This window comes from Xyrauchen texanus, chromosome 14 (assembly GCF_025860055.1).
Source record: "Xyrauchen texanus isolate HMW12.3.18 chromosome 14, RBS_HiC_50CHRs, whole genome shotgun sequence".
In the NCBI taxonomy this organism is placed as follows: domain Eukaryota; kingdom Metazoa; phylum Chordata; class Actinopteri; order Cypriniformes; family Catostomidae; genus Xyrauchen; species Xyrauchen texanus.
In genome coordinates, this window is record NC_068289.1 from 12,923,781 (window position 1) to 12,939,406 (window position 15,626).

Genomic DNA, 15,626 nt, shown 5'->3' on the forward strand with positions numbered 1-15,626 from the left:
AAAAATCATCCTCATTTCTTATCACGGCTGCTAATGGTTCCAGGGCAAGATGGAACAATAATGGGGAAAGAGGGCAACCTGAATAAACCCCACCTGATCTATATGTATAAGAGATGTCATAACTTTACTTAATTGATTAGCCAAACTTTTTGACAATATTGTAACATCTAGCCGGATCAGGGAAATTGGATGGTAACTCTTACACTCTCTTGGATCGTTGTACTTTTTAAGAATCAAACTGATGCAGGCTTGTGTCATGGTTGGCGGAAGCTTTCCATTCTTTAATGATTCTGTTTAAACTTCTAACAAAAGTGGAGCCAGTTCTGTAGCATAAGATCTAAGCCATCTGGCCCCAGAGCCTTGCCTGTTGGCAGAGCCTTTATTACCTCGGTGAGCTCTTCCAAGGTTATCTCAGAATGAAAATATTTTAGTTGTCAATTTAGGGAGTTCTAGAGGTTCCATGATGTTTCTAATATCTTCATCAGTAGATGTAGACGTGGAACTATAAAGATCAAGATAGGGCTCTTTAAAAGTATTATTAATATCAATGGCTGAGGTAAATATTTCATCACCAGCAGATTTCACTGAGGGAATAGTAGAAAAAGCTCTCTCTGCTTTATATATCTAGCCAAAAGGTTTCGTGCTTTGTCGCCGACTCAAAATATGACTGTCTTGCCGTGAATAACCATAACTCCACTTTTTGCGACAAAATAGTATTATATCTGTATTTCAATCAGAAAGTGCTGATACTTGAAGGTGCTGTAAGGGATTTAGGCCGTTCTACTTTCCATGAGACTAAGACATTGATTTAGCCATGCCCCCTCTTTCCAAAACATGCACGATACCGATGAAACTGGCACAAAGCATGTTCCCCACGGTTGTCAAACACAACAGTAGCGAATTAGCACCCTCAACTGGCAAATTAAAAATAACAATAAGACATTAAGCCTCAATAATTCTCTGTAATAAAAACACTATGAGAATGCGCAAAATTATTGACAGGCAGAAAGCGTCAGAGACTGTGGACATATTTTTGTTAGCTGTTTACAAACTCTAGAGCTGTCACAGAGACTGGTGAGATATCTCATGACAATGATTTCAGTGATATCTTTCAGGGCTTAGGAAAATTATTTTGCATAACTTTCCATGAAAAAAATAGTTCTTGAGAGACTTGTTCTCCAGGCAATATTGCTGTTTGCTACAAGAGCATGATGGTAGTACACCTAAGCTGATGTTTGTTGCTTTTTATTGTATTCCTGTATGCAAAAAATAATGGAGGTTGCATAGATGTGTACAGCACTCAGTGTTATCAGTTTAACAAACGAGCCAACCATGCATATCGCTGAGTCAGATCGGCATAACAAAAACTCATGAATATGAATGAGTGTAGACTGTATTATTTACATGAACGCCTCCCACAAACACCACCACATCTACTCAATGTCAAATGTTCTCATGCATAAATAGGAATACAACCTGAATAAACAAAATGTTGGACTGTGAGGTTGTGCACCATTTAGAATTGAATTAAAAATGTCTTTGAAAAATTCCAATTTATTTCCTGATTTTGGATTTAATTTGAAATTAGGTAGCAAACAGGGTGTATAATTGTAATTCTAATTTAATATAAGTTTGATTAGTGTTACAATGTAATTGAAGGAAATTCAGAGAGCTTCTGTGAGTGTGGTTTTTATTAATTCATTTAATTTAAAATTTTGAATTACGCCTAAATGTTATCATACGCAAACTATTTGGCATATTTCCAGAAACATTTTATGATATTAATAATTAATGTCTGTAGTGACACCTGTAGAAATGAGTTAACTTTAATTTGATGAACCTTAGTGGAAGAACAAAATGATCTGTCATGTACCAGAATGCTTTAATTGAAGTTGAAAACAAATCTGAAAACGTTTGATGTTTTTGAAATATGTCTAATCATTTGATACAAAATGTATTCTATATATAAGGGAATAAATCAGCATAATTTGTCAATTTATGATTTGTATGATTATTATGTTTTGTTACAAATCCTTTGTGTGACTGTTGAATTTCTTTCAATTTTAGTTTAATTAATTTATCTTCCTGTCATATCAATTCAAATTCAAATTCCAACTTATGAGCCAATCCTTAAATTCAGAAATGTATCGGCCAAGCACTTTCGAGCTTAGCTGAGGTTAATCACAGCCAGCAACAGCACATCTGTTTGTGAGGGTCATCATGTTAAACCATGGTTAGGGGTGTATAACCAGTCTGATCATATCATGATCACCACTGTAATTAACCTTCACTCTTTCCTGGTAGGTGGTGAATTAAGCACATATGTGTGCCATGTGCAGAACTGGTACATTCTAGATTTATTAAGTAGTTTAAGATGTATTGACCTGTTGGAGCCTTTGGCCACCAGGCACATTTTTGCATAGAGCTGGCAAGACTTCAGGCTGGCAGGCATATGTGATTAGCATTGATTACATGTTTTGGATCCTGTGATTAAGATGCACGGCCACCGTTGTGTTGTGACGATCTAAAAATGTTTTAGCTGCATCAAGCTAATCTGGCACAAATACTGCAGCAACCCTTTTATCACTGAATAGCCCTCGATTGCTCTGGCGTCTATCAGACACTGTCCTTTACAAGCCTGACACCCTGACTTATTTCCTCTCTGGGATCTTCATTCACTTTTATATTCCCATTTTATCAGCTCTTTATAATCTACACTTGTGTTCAATTTCCTGATTATTCCTGACAATTTCTATTGCTGAGAGTTCTCTCAGTATCACCCATTCAAGCCTCTAAGGCTAAGCTATCCATCACACCGACGCAGCAGTTGACAAGGAAATAGATAATTAAAAGTTTAGTTTGCCCCAAAATGAAAATTGTGTCATTGTTTAATCACCCTCATGTTGTTCCAACATGGTATGGTTTTCTTTCTTCAGTAGAACACCAAAGAAGCTGATAATGTTCACAGTGCTCTTTTCCATACAGTGACCACAAGCTGTCAAGCTTCAAAAGGAATAAAAAAAATAATTAAAAAAAGCACAGTAAATACATAAAATGTTGTCTTTATGAAACTTAAGATATACAGTGTCAAGAAAATGTGAACCCTTTGGAATGACTTGCATTTATGAATACATTTGTCTTAAACTCTGGTTTGTTCTTCATCTAATTTACAATAATGAAAAACCACAATCTCATTTAACTAAAAACACACAAATTATTGAATTGTTCTTGTACATATTGAATACATCATTCAAACATTCACAGTGTAGGTTTGAAAAAGTATGTGAATCCCTAGGCTAATGATGTCAGCAAAAGCTAATTAGAGTCAGGAGTTTGCAAACCTTGGATCCAAGTAATTATATGGAATTGGCGGTGTGGGTTAGAGCTACTTTGACATATAAAAAGGAACTCATTAGTTCATTAGTCTAGTATATGGAAAACATTAAACAAGCATGGTGTACAAAGGAAGCCACTGCTTTCCAAAAAATAACATTGCTGCATGCCTAAAGTGTGCCAAAGACCACCTTGACATTCCACATTGCAACTGGGGAAATGTTTTGTGTACTGATGAAATTAAGGTTGAATTGTTTGGGAAAAACATGCAGCACTATGTATGGTGTAAAAAGGGCATCGCATACCAACATGAAAACATCCCAGTGGTGAAGTACGGTGGAGGCAGCATCATGATTTGTGGCTGCTTTGTCCATCAGGATAATATCACAGTGACTGTGTGCCAGCTGAAACTCTGTAGAAGTTGGGTGATTCTGAAAGAAAGACGTACATGATTGGAACAATACAAAGGTTGAGAAAATGATGACAGAATTTTTATTTTTGGATTAACTATTTCTTTAAGAATTTTGAAACAGTAGGGAATGGAGCCTTGCACCACATTTGTGTCTTCTTGCTTTGTGTATTTGTTTAAATATTTTCTTCCCACATATTGACCCATTAAATGGAGGTATTCCTTAAATTCTGCCTGAGTGGAGACCAGATGGCTTTGGTAGGCTAACTTGCTGATGCTAAGATTTGTTTTTGTGTGTGTGTGCATCTGTCTTTTCTTTTCTCTTTGGTGATTTAAACCTCAGCTGAGATTATGTGGGTCTCCGTTATGCCTCATTTATTTCTCCACGTAAGCAGACTCATTCCCCACCAAGCAGATTTTTTGACACAATACCAGAGGAATCATGTTTTGGAGCTGAAAAATCCCTCCAGAATTTGTGAATGTTATAGAGTATTTGTGTACATTCTGTCATTCATCATGTGTTGGAACCAATGCTGAATCCGTTCCTTCTCTCATTGTGTTCATTTAAAAAAAACATGCAAGGAATGCTCCATATTTCGCATTTGGATTTTAATAAGTATAGTGTCTGATGGGTTCTTCGGTAATAAAAATCAATGAAGTTTGGCTGTGTGTGATGTAGTGTACTTGAGTTCAGGCCAGAGGTAATGGCAGGAAGAGGTGGTTCATATCCCAGAGACTGTGCTCACAGTGAAAATAACTCATCGTTGCACTAAACAATGCCACAGAGATTCAGTTATGGACTGTCTGTAGACTTGTGGTTAAGGATCCAGGTGTGGTAAGACCGAAAGGCTGGTAATGGCTGAAAGTTTGATCCTTGGTTATAGGATCAATACCAGTCTAGTGTGCTTCATCGGGTAATCGCACGTCCTTAAGAATATTAAGATCCTATGGATACAAAAGTGTACATACTCACCAATATTTAAGGAGTTATCATCCTGCTCAGACCATTTAAAAGTGAAATATGTAATTTACTGTATGTGCCTATAGGGGCACCAAACGGAAATAATAACTTTATTTTAAAGGTTTTCAAAACATTATTTCATGGGTTGCTTGAGCCAATGTTTCTATGTTGGGGTTGTGGGATGCTCAAGCAAACAGAACAGTATTTTTGATGACTATGCTGCTTTTTTTTCTTCTTTTTTTTTTTTACCCAATTATAAAGCAGCATTGAATGTATCCTTTGCAGAGAAGGCAATTTCATAATTTATTGCAATGAGCTCAGTGATAAATAAATAGGTGTACAAGATGGCTGATGAAGAAAAATATTGATTATAAATGTACTTTTATGAATTAATTCATTTATTATAAAATAATTGTTTTTTTTTACCCAATATCTGTGTGCAATGTACTACGCCTTGTCTTTCTAGCTTAGCAACATTCTAAACTGTATTGAAATAAATGTTGTGCACTTTGAGTTGCTGCCTATGAAGAATGTTAGTTAGGATTTTAGTGAGGACTCTGCCTTAAAAGGCTGCAGCCTATGTAGGCAATAGACAGCAATGCATCTTACAAGGTTTTGGAACAGAGCTAATGTCTCTATTGGTGTCGAAGATTCTAACACAAAGCACCATATTCTTCCTGTGTTTCTTCACTGTATGATTTTGTATAGAGAGAGTCATAGAGAGATTTGGGGAAGTGTTCAGTTTGCAGTTGTAGTCATCTGTCTTTGCATGTCTTTTGTTGCAGTGCTGAAGCTGTTGAAGGAGGGAGCTGACCTGAACACAGTAATTACCTCAGGAGGATCTCTGCTCCATCTGGTAAGAACTTGAGGACAAGCTCTGACAAATTCACTTACACACACACTGCCTCTTGAGCTTTTATACACTGTGACTGAGCTGAGTATAATATCCCCATTTCAAAACAATGTCGCAGTACTCAATCATTCACCCTTGGGATACTTCACAAAGCAATGAATAATAATAATAATAATAATAATAATAATAATAATAATAATAATTTACTCACCCCATGTCTTTCATATTTGTTTTTACTGTTCTTTTAAGACCACTGACATTATTGATTAATTCGCCTTTTATTATTTATTCATTTTTTACACAATGCCTGTTTATGTCACAGACTTGCCCTGTTCAATGATGGATTCTTTACTAAATGGTGGAAATCCATTACACTCACTCCAATGGGTTCAATGTAACACTGGAAAACATTTGATGCATTCAGCCACACTGAATCTAATAGACCCGGTCCAGTGTGTGACTCAAGCTATACTCAAGCAAGACAGATGACTGTTAATTTTGCATCCATAGAGAGGTAAATAAATTTAAAGGGTTTGCCAGGTTATAGCACAAATAGAAAAAAAATAAAATTTTAGTGGTAATTGGATTAAGTTTAATTAAGCCTTGGCTTTCTTTCTGAGTCAGACAGACTCAACCCAAAAATGATGCATTTTATTTGTGCAGCATTTGAAATTAATCATTTATACCCAATGCAATAATTAAAATTAACATTTTAAATTACAGTTGTGATTGTTGCGCCTCTAACAGCCTCTGCCGCAGTGCTTTTAATGTAATTATTTAATGTGAAAAGCGCTAAATCTTTTTATTTCATTAAAATGTTTAATTTAAATATAAGTTAAGTGAACTTAATGTTATGTGAACACAAATAATGCAGTTACTTACTAATGCACTCAGAAACTTCTTTAATGAAAAGTTGTTCAGTTGAGGCAGTTGACATTCAATAAATGTCATTCCTGAAATTAGAGTGGCCACATTTGGGCAGTTAAGCCACACTTAAAAATATCAGTGCATTAGATCACAACACATCAAACCAAGTGACATCTGTAAACAAATGATGCTAAAGCTTTTATACAAACTAACTTTACTTTTGACCTTTGCCTTTATTTTGCTATTTTACCCTGCTTTTAACCAACTGGTCCCAGTGTCTTTTTAGTGGATGTATGAACAGTGTTGGGTGTAATCTAATTACAAAGTAATAAGTTACTGTAATCGAATTACTTTTTTTATTAAAAAAGAAAGTAGTGTAATGCATTGCATTTTACATTCTTGTAATCATATTATAGTTACTGACTTTCAATTAATTTAATTACTTTTAAGTACATTATAGGGTTATGCTTATTTCTGATATATTATTTATGTAGAACACATTAATTATAGCCCGTAATGTGTCATTGTGAAGGAGCAATGTGAGGTGCTGAGTTTATGACGTGTGTAACAATGAACAAGAAAGAAGTATAGACATTAAAAATAACAATGGACGTGCTGTGCTAATGTTTGAAAAACAGAACTGTCAAAATACTTTGTCTTAATAAATGAAACACAAACAAACTTCTAATGTGAAATGTTTTGCTTGAAACTTTTTTTTTATTTAAAATAAATGTCACTTGCGTTGATATTGTGCTATCTAATGGAGTTACATGGCTTAAGTGGACAAATTCGTTTTGGGGCCATTGTAATTCTAAACATTTGAACAGGGCAGTTCTATACAATTGAAGAGTCTTTTAGAATAGAAACCCTCTTTGCCACTCTATGACTGGGAATGTCACACCAATATATGTCCTTTTGCTCTCAACTCTGCAGTGTGCCCGTCATGACAATGTGTTCGCAGCAGAGGTACTGATAGAGAAAGGACTGAATGTCAACCAGCAAGATGAGGACCTCTGGACGGCCCTGCATGTGGCCTGTGCCTGCGATCATGCCGATATGGTGCTACTGCTGCTGCTGGTAATGACTGGACCCCCCACCCCACACACACACACACACACACAGATCACTCTCCCTCCATTAACTCAATACATTCTACTTCTCCATCCCTAAGCTTTGAAGATCCTGTGAGGTCAAAATTTGAGTTTTGTGGCTTTAAGTCTATGTCTATTATCTTTAAGGTCATCTATCTGCTAGTGTTGTCGTTAAAGTAAAAAAAAATATAACTTCAAACAGATACAGTATACGCTTTTCAATTTTACAGTATTTTTCTTCTGGTAAAATGGACCAAAAATATTGATGACATCGACTCACGGGCATATCCACATTTTTGTTCGGTCAAAATCTCTCTAGAATGAGAATGTCCCTTCCTCTAATACCATTTGCAAAATACCAGCTATAGCAAGTGGAAGTGCTTCATGACTGAGATGTGAACGAAAGGCTGTTGGCTATATACTTCAGCACAGGAAAGAAAACTGCGATTGTCAAGCTATTTTCATGGAGTCTTGAAGGGAAATCTTTGTCGGTTTCAGCAATAACACCTCTCCTTAATACAATAAAAAGGTTTGTGTACTGAAGGATGAAAGAGAAAATAAGATGGAAGAGATGAAAAGCAGGTCTGCTTGCCTCCCTGCACTCTCTCACCAGGGTATTGTCAATTTAATGAGCTCCTTGAGTCGACACACCTCACCCCCTGACCAACATAGTTAGATTTGTGTGTGCGTGTGTAAGTTTGAAATTGCATTTGACACAGGGTTTCATATAGATTCCTCCTGACAGCCTTTGTAATTGGTAAGCACATCTCTCAAAGTGTGCTTTCCATCAATTAGCTGACAATTGACAAGGAACAGGAAAATCACTGTTATCACTTCAGTCAACCAAAATATGAAAATTCTTTCATTATTTACAAATCTTCAAGTCGTTTCAAACCTGTAAGCATTTCTGTTTAAAAAAAAAAAGTTAAGTTTTGAAAAATGTCCTTTTCGCTCTTGTCCTTTAAATGATGTGAATGGGGACCTTGGCTGTCAAGCTTCAAAATGGTAAAATGTCAGGATAAATGTATCTAAAATGTAGTTCATATGACTTTTATTCCAAATCTTCTGTAGCCATACTATAACTTTGTGTTGGGAACTGAGCAAAATTTTAGTCATTATTCACTGAAAATCTTCCCACCGCTGAATTAATTTTGGTCAGTTTCTCACACTATGGACTTGTTGGTGATGATGACAGATTTTTTTTTGGTCATTCATCATACACCAAAAGGAAGTCAGATGTTTGTATTATTCAGAAACACACAAAGAATCACTCACATGTTTCTCCTGCTGGAGAAAATCAGACTAAGACAGCTTAGAGTAAAGTTCTGTCATATGTCGGATCAGATGAGCGTAATCCTCCACAGTGCTGACAGATCCAAGCAGGATCAGGATTTCCCTGTATCTTTAGACAGGTGGTTTTCAGCCAAAGCACAATCATGTCAAATCACTGCCTTTACTGCACACAAACACAGCACATCCTAGAATATTACACACAGAGCTATTCTGAGGATATTCCTTGTCTACAGATGGAAATGTGTCTTAATGTGCATAAATGGATTTTTGATGTTCCCAACCCATTTTGCTTCCATAAACGGGGTATTAATTTAGGAAACATGTAGTGTGGTACCAATGTAAGGATACAATAACAAATTATGGTAACACAAAAAGAATATATTTGTTAACATTAGAAGATGCATTGGGTATCATGAACTAACAAAGAACAATATACTTTAAAGCATTGTTCATTGTTAGTTTGTGTTAGGTCTTAATGGATTAACTAATGTTAACATGCAGTATACAATGTTTAGTTTAATAAAAAATAAAAAATTGAAATGAACAATAACCAAGATTAATAAGTGCTCTAGCAGTGTTGTTCATTTGTTAGTTAATTTTAACTAATGTTAACAAATAAAAAAAAAAGTAAAGTGTTACCAAAATTACTTTTGTAATCTTGTTAAACCCAATTACACTTTTATTCAAAAAAGTAATGTAATAGATTACATTTAAATGGTTGTAATCATATTGCAGTAAATTACTTTCAATGAAGTCACAATTACATTACTTGGGATATACATATTTCTAGAATAATATGATTTGCATGTTCGTACAACCCACAAGTCATTGTAAGAGAGAAATATGTGGTTAAGTGTGACTTGCATGCAACAATGGATAAAAAAACTAATAAATAAATACAAATTATTTTGAATTTGATGTGTGCAAAAACAAAACAAAATGTTTCTTTAAAGGTGTTAGTAGGGGTTTTAGAAACTAACAAAGTAATTAGTGATGTGACTACTTTTCCAACATTAATCTGATTACAATTTGGTGAAGCAATTCGTTTTTATGATTAACTTACCCAACACTGGCCAGGATGTGTGTGTCAGCAGAAAGGGAATGTCATTTCAGAGACAAAACAAGTTATTACATTTTGATGAAAGATTACGAGACAAGCTTAATTTATTTAATTTTGGATATTGTGCACCGATGATTTGTGCACCATAAGACCAGGAGAGAGTGGACTATTAATAAAGTAAATGGGGTCTGTTTTGATTTCATGTTGACTTTGTGCACCAGAACCCTCATATCAACACACCCATGGATTCATAAACAATTAAAACACACTAAAAGCTGTTGTTTTTTCCATGTTATGCTACTCAAAAGCTTACGTTGCATGTGTGAGTGTCACTGAAAGCATAAAGTAAGTTTGTTTTTTGAGCTGTGACTACAACGAGTGACTTTTCTTTTCCAAATGTTGAGTGGAGAGAAGCTCAAGATGATTTCTTCTTATTGGCTCCAGTACAGCACAGCATGCAGATGTAGCCTGTTTGCTATAGGCAGTGATAGACCATGCAGTGTGTGTATGTGTTTGTTTGTGTTTATGTTTGTGTTTTGTGGTGATATTGCTATTTTAAATTTCTTGTTGGAGCATTCTTTGTCCTGCATACTGTGTAGAAAAAAATGTGTATTTAATGTCTATACACATTATGAAAGATTGAATTGCTAGTAGCATTATATTTGCATTTAGGAGTGTATTCCTGCTGTCTTTGACCCCACCAGAACAGACCTGAGACCCACCAGTTGAGAACCACTGCAAATTAAGGACTGAGCACAAGCTCTGTATTTGTGTCTTTAGTCAATGTAGTAGTAGTAGTAGTAGTAGTAGTAATATTAGTAGTGATGGTGGTGGTGGTGGTATAAGTAGTAGTAGTTGTAGTATTGAAGCAGTATTAGAAGTGGTAGTATTAGTAGTAGTATTAATGTAGTAGTAGTAGTAGTAGTAGTAGTGATGGTGGAAGTAGTAGTAGTAGTATTGAAGTAGTATAAGAAGTGCTAGTGGTAGTATTGGTAGTAGTATTAAAGTAGTAGTAGTATTAGTAGTGATGGTGGTGGTAGAAGTAGTAGTAGTTGTAGTATTGAAGCAGTATTAGAAGTGCTAGTGGCAGTATTAGTAGTAGTATTACATTAGTAGTAGTAGTAGTGATGATGGTAGTAGTAGTTGTAGTACTGAAGCAGTATTAGAAGTGCTAGTAGTAGTATTAAAGTAGTAGTAGTAGTTTGATGGTGGTGGTGGTAGTAGTAGTAGTAGTATTGAAGTAGTATTAGAAGTGCTTGTAGTAGTATTAGTAGTAGTATTAAAGTAGTAGTAGTGATGGTGGTAGTAGTAATAGTAGTAGTAGTCAGGGTTGGGGAGTAATCAAATACATGTAACAGGATTACATATTTACAATACAAAATATAAGTAACTATTCCATTACAGTTACAATTAAAATAATTGGTTATTATAATACAGTTACATTCAAAATTATTTTGAACAGCAGTGAAACACTTTCTCATGATGTGTTACATTCATACGAGCAGACAGCGAAGTACGTTTGAAGTACGTTTGGATCTGAAGAAATAGAAATAAACCTTATGTAAATTGTCAGCTTTACGCTAAGCTAAAATGCTATTTCTATCCATTTTACATGCACGTTACCAGACACGCTCATATTGTTTATCAATAAAATTCACGTTGGATAATAATTTCTTTTTTCTAGTAAGATCTTTTATATTAGGGCAAAAATCGTATTCTTGATAATAATTTTTGTATTGTTTTCCTGTAAAAATATCTAAAAATCCTTAAAATAAGATCAATTTGATTTATTTCTTTTAGAAACAACACTGCATAAGATATTTAGGTTTTTCAGAGTAAGTAGTTTTAACATCTGTATTTTGTCTTACTGTACTGAGTAGTCAAAACAAGTGAAAAAATCTACCAGTGCTGAAGTTCCAAATTCCAAAGTATTTAGAATACGTTACTGACCTTGTGTAATGTAACTGAATACATTACAAATGACATTTTACAGCATGTATTCTGTAATCTGTAGTTGTTGTGCAGGTAAGTGAGGACCCAAAAGCGATATAACAAAAATAGAGTCTTTAATGACAGTTCAGGGAAGCAATAATGAAAAACACAAACAACCCGCAGGGAGGGCGATGAAAAACAGAAACTTCCTAAGATTGCTTCAGAGAGTGTCTTAACGCAGCAGTCGGGGGTAGCAGTGAGCGGCGACAGGCTGCAGGTCTCCCAAGGGTAGACAAGGGTCGAGGGAAACACTTGTGGTAACCAGCTCTTCTCGCAGCGTCAGGCGAACTGGACAGAATACAAATATCGGGTCGATTAGCAGAGAACAGATAGCGTTGCCAGGCGGATGCCAACAGGACAGGACTCGGACAGAGACAAACGAGACAGTAGCTTGCTTCTTGCATGAGAAACTGTAGTGAGAATCAGACAAAGAAAGCAGCAAGAGCAGAGAAAGAAGTAGAGACCTAATCAGAGGGAAACGGGAACAGGTGGGAAGAAAATTAACGAGGTATTCAGGGGAGATGAGGAACAGCTGGAGGAGGAGAAAAAGTAAAGGAAAAGTAACCTAAGAAGACCAGCAGAGGGCGACAGAGTAAAGAGAAAGAACAGGGACAAGACATACCATGACGAGACAAGACAAAACATAACAGTACCCCTCCCTCAATGAGTGCCCCCTGGCGCTCCCAAGGAGGAAACCTGGCGGCTCTGGAGGAAATCATCGATAAGCGAACGGTCCAGCACGTCCCGAGAGGGGACCCAACTTCTCTCTTTGGGTCCGTATCCCTCCCAATCCACCAGAAACTGATGACCACGACCCCGAGAGCGCATGTCCAGAATCTTGTGGACCCTGTAGATAGGAGCGCCTTCAACAAGAATGGGGGGAAGCAGGATGAGTGGGAGCGCGAACAGCGGGCTTAACATAAGAGATGTGGAAGACCGGGTGGACACGTCGAAGGTGGCGGGGGAGAAGGAGTCGCACCGCAATGGGGCTAATGATCTGAGAGATACGGAATGGACCGATGAAGCGCGGGGTCAATTTACGAGAGGCAGATTTAAGGGGGAGGTTGAGAGTGGAGAGCCATACCTTCTGGCCGCGACAATATCTAGGGCTCTTAGTTCTACGCTTGTTAGAAGCTCTTGCAGTCTGGTCCCTATAACGGCAAAGAGCTGACCTGACACCCCTCCAGGTGCGCTCACAACGTTGAACAAAAGCCTGAGCGGAGGGAACGCAGGAATCGGTGAGCTGAGACGAGAACAGTGGAGGTTGGTACCCGAGGCTACTCTGAAAAGGAGACAGACCAGTAGCAGACGAAGGAAGCGAGTTATGGGCGTATTCTGCCCAGGGAAGGTGCTCGGACCAGGACGCAGGGTTACGGAAAGAAAGACTGCACAAGATGCGACCAACAGTCTGATTGGCCCGTTTGGCTTGACCGTTAGATTGAGGGTGGAAGCCGGACAAGAGACTGACGGAAGCCCCAATCAAACGACAAAACTCCCTCCAAAATTATTTGTGCCATCTCCTTCACGGAGGGGAGCTTGGCAAGGGGAATAAAATGAGCCGACTTAGAGAACCGGTCGATAACCGTGAGAATGACAGTCTTGCCCGCCGACGAAGGAAGCCCGGTGATAAAATCTAAGGCGATGTGTGACCACAGTCGAGAAGGGATAGGAAGAGGTCTGAGAAGTCCGGCAGGAGGAGAGTTCCCAGACTTAGTGCGCGCAGACGGAGCAAGCAACCACGAAACGACGCGTGTCACGTTCCCAAGTGGGCCACCAAAAACGCTGACGAATGGAAGCAAGCATACCCTGAATGCCGGGGTGGCCAGCCAACTTGGCAGAGTAAGCTCACTGAAGGACGGCCAGGCGAGTCGGAGCGGGAACGAAAAGAAGGTGTCTAGGACAGGCGCGCGGCGAAGGAGTGTGGGCGAGCGCTCGTTTAACTTGCCTCTCAATTCCCCAGACAGTCAACCCGACGACACGTCCCTCAGGGAGAATCTCCTCGGGGTCCGTGGAGACTTCTGAAGAATTAAAGAGACGCGATAAAGCATCAGGCTTGGTGTTTTTGGAGCCTGGACGATAGGAAATAACAAATTCAAATCGAGTGAAAAACAGAGCCCAACGAGCCTGACGCGCGTTAAGTCGTTTAGCAGAACGAATATACTCTAGGTTTCTATGGTCAGTCCAAATGACAAAAGGAACGGTAGCGCCCTCCAACCACTGTCGCCATTCGCCTAGAGCTAAGCGGATGGCGAGCAGCTCGTGGTTTCCCACATCATAGTTACGTTCAGACGGCGACAAGCGATGAGAGAAGTAAGCGCAAGGGTGGACCTTGTTTTCAGAGAGAGAGAGCGCTGAGAAAGGATGGCTCCCACGCCCACCTCTGATGCGTCAAACTCGACAATGAACTGTCTAGATAAATCAGGAGTAACGAGGATGGGCGCGGACGTAAAGCGATTCTTGAGAAGATCAAAAGCCCCCTGGGCGGAAACGGACCATTCAAAGCGCGTTTTGACAGACATAAGGGCAGTCAGGGGAGAAGCCACCTGACTGAAATTACGGATGAAGCGTCGATAAAAATTAGCGAAGCCGAGAAAGCGCTGCAGCTCGACGCATGACTTAGGTACGGGCCAATCTATAACAGCTTGGACCTTAGCGGAATCCATCCTAATACCTTCTGCAGAAATGACAGAACCGAGAAAAATAACAGAGGAGGCATGGAAAGTGCACTTCTCAGCCTTCACGTAAACACAGTTCTCTAAAAGGCGCTGAAGGACGCGACGGACATGCTGGACATGAATCTGGAGTGACGGCGAAAAAATCAGGATATCGTCAAGGTAAACGAAAACAAAGATGTTCAGCATGTCTCTCAGGACGTCATTTATCAGTGCCTGAAAGACAGCTGGGGCGTTTACGAGACTGAAAGGAAGGACCCGATATTTAATGTGCCCTAACGGAGTGTTAAACTCCGTCTTCCACTCGTCCCCCTCCCTAATGCATACGAGATGGTAAGCGTTACGAAGGTCCAACTTAGTGAAAAACTTGGCTCCCTGCAAGGTCTCGAAGGCTGATGACATAAGAGGAAGCGGGTAACGATTCTTAACTGTTATGTCATTCGGCCCTCGATAATCAATGCAGGGGCGCAAGGACCCATCTTTCTTTTGAACAAAGAAAAATCCCACTCCGGTGGGAGAGGAGGAAGGGACAATAGTACTGGCATCGAGAGCTACAGATAAATAATCTTCGAGAGCCTTACGTTCGGGAGCCGACAGCGAGTAAAGTCTACCCCGGGGCGGAGTAGTTCCCAGAAGAAGCTCAATATTACAATCATACGAACGGTGCGGAGGAAGAGAAGTGGCCCGGGACCGACAGAACACCATCCGCAGATCGTGATACTCCTCCGGCACCCCCGTCAAATCACCAGGCTCCTCCTGTGAAAAAGAGACAGAGGAAATGGGAGGGATAGCAGACATTAAACATTCCACATGACAAGAGACATTCCAAGAAAGGATAGTATTTTTAGACCAATTAATAGAGGGATTATGTCAAACTAGCCAGGGATGGCCTAAAACAATAGGAGTGAAAGGTGACTGAAAAATAAAAAAAGAAATGGTCTCGTTATGATTACCAGAAACAGTGAGGGTTAAAGGTAGCATCTCACGCTGAATCCTGGGGAGAGAACTACCGTCTAAGGCAAACAGGGCCAAGGGCTCCTCTAATTCCTTAAGAGGAATATCATGTTCCCGAGCCCAGGTCTCGTCCATAAAACA

General features: G+C 38.7%; 1 protein-coding gene across 1 annotated transcript in view; it reads left to right on the plus strand.

Annotated features, from left to right (window-relative positions):
- The window catches only part of LOC127654875 (unconventional myosin-XVI-like), a 277,645-nt gene that overhangs the window by 81,852 nt on the left and 180,167 nt on the right, over positions 1 to 15,626 (plus strand). The window contains exons 3-4 of the mRNA XM_052142405.1: positions 5,489 to 5,559; positions 7,357 to 7,500. Coding sequence (XP_051998365.1) covers positions 5,489 to 5,559; positions 7,357 to 7,500 — 215 coding nt within the window. The remainder of the gene's footprint in view (positions 1 to 5,488; positions 5,560 to 7,356; positions 7,501 to 15,626) is intronic.